General features: G+C 47.2%; 1 gene segment (V, D, J or C); it reads right to left on the bottom strand.

The window, feature by feature from the left end:
* Positions 1-607, bottom strand: LOC129074103 (T cell receptor alpha variable 38-1-like). The segment is given in 2 exon segments: positions 1-308; positions 559-607. Coding segments are annotated over 2 exon segments (357 nt in total).
* Between the last annotated feature and the right edge of the window lie 384 nt (positions 608-991).

Raw genomic sequence — 991 nt, 5'->3', positions numbered from 1 at the left:
TCACTGTGCCCCTGAGAGAGCACAGAAATACACCGCTGCATCCTCCAGCTGGGAGTCTGAGATCCTGAGGCTGAAGTGTTTGCTTGCTTTCTGGAAGTTCACAGCGAAGCGTTTATCTGTTGCATTTTGTTGTCTAAAAGCTTCTTGGCGGATAATGAAAATCATCTCCCCGCTGGGAGGCTGCTTGTACCAGAACAAATAATAATTACTGTCACTAGTGTCATATGTGCAGGCCAGGGTCGCAGTCTCTTCCTCCTGCACAGACATTTCTGGTTGAGGCTGAGTGACCGTCTGGGCCAGGCTGGATCCTGTGGGAAGGAGGACAGAAAGGACTGAGCTGGGTATGACACCAGAGAGACAAAGCAGCAGACTCAGAGCTGGTTCCCATCCCCACCCGCATGTTCTCTTCTTGATGCAAACCTCCAGTAGAACATGTCAGCTTCCTGGTTCCCATGTCACCTGGGCTCTGTGAGGCAGGCAAGTCCTGTGCTATTAATCTCCTCTTTTTTCCGAGTGCCTTTAAAAAGCATTACAAATAAAGACTTACACCTTCCTTACCAAGACAGGTAGAGATCACAACTGCCCACAGCAAGAGAGCAAGCGCCATGCTGACAGCTCTCCCTGCACAGTGAGACGTCTATGCTCTGCTCTGGGTGCCCCTCTGGGCTGGGCGACAGGAAGTGGTATCGCAGGTGGGAGGGTGACTGTGTCTCCTTGAGGAGTTTTCCCAACACCTTTGGTCTTTGAGAAAATAGGTCCTTCATTATAATTATAAATGAAAGTAAATAATGTTTTCTGAGCTCTTTTAATCTAGGATGAAAATTCAGAGGAAGGAGATGGCGAATTAATTTCTGATAAGACCTAATCTTGGAGAGGAGTCGGGACCTGGAATGGCGAGCAGAAGTGGCAGGGCTTATCTGCAACAATGGCAAACTCTACGTTTTCTTTTTTTTTCAAATAAAAATGACAAAGCAACTGTGATATATATGAA

Source organism: Pteronotus mesoamericanus, unplaced genomic scaffold (assembly GCF_021234165.1).
Source record: "Pteronotus mesoamericanus isolate MK-2021 breed Mesoamerican mustached bat unplaced genomic scaffold, CSHL_Meso_final contig_46, whole genome shotgun sequence".
Lineage (NCBI taxonomy): Eukaryota > Metazoa > Chordata > Mammalia > Chiroptera > Mormoopidae > Pteronotus > Pteronotus mesoamericanus.
The sequence above is the reverse complement of the archived record's forward strand: the minus strand, read 5'-3'. Positions and strand labels throughout refer to the sequence as shown.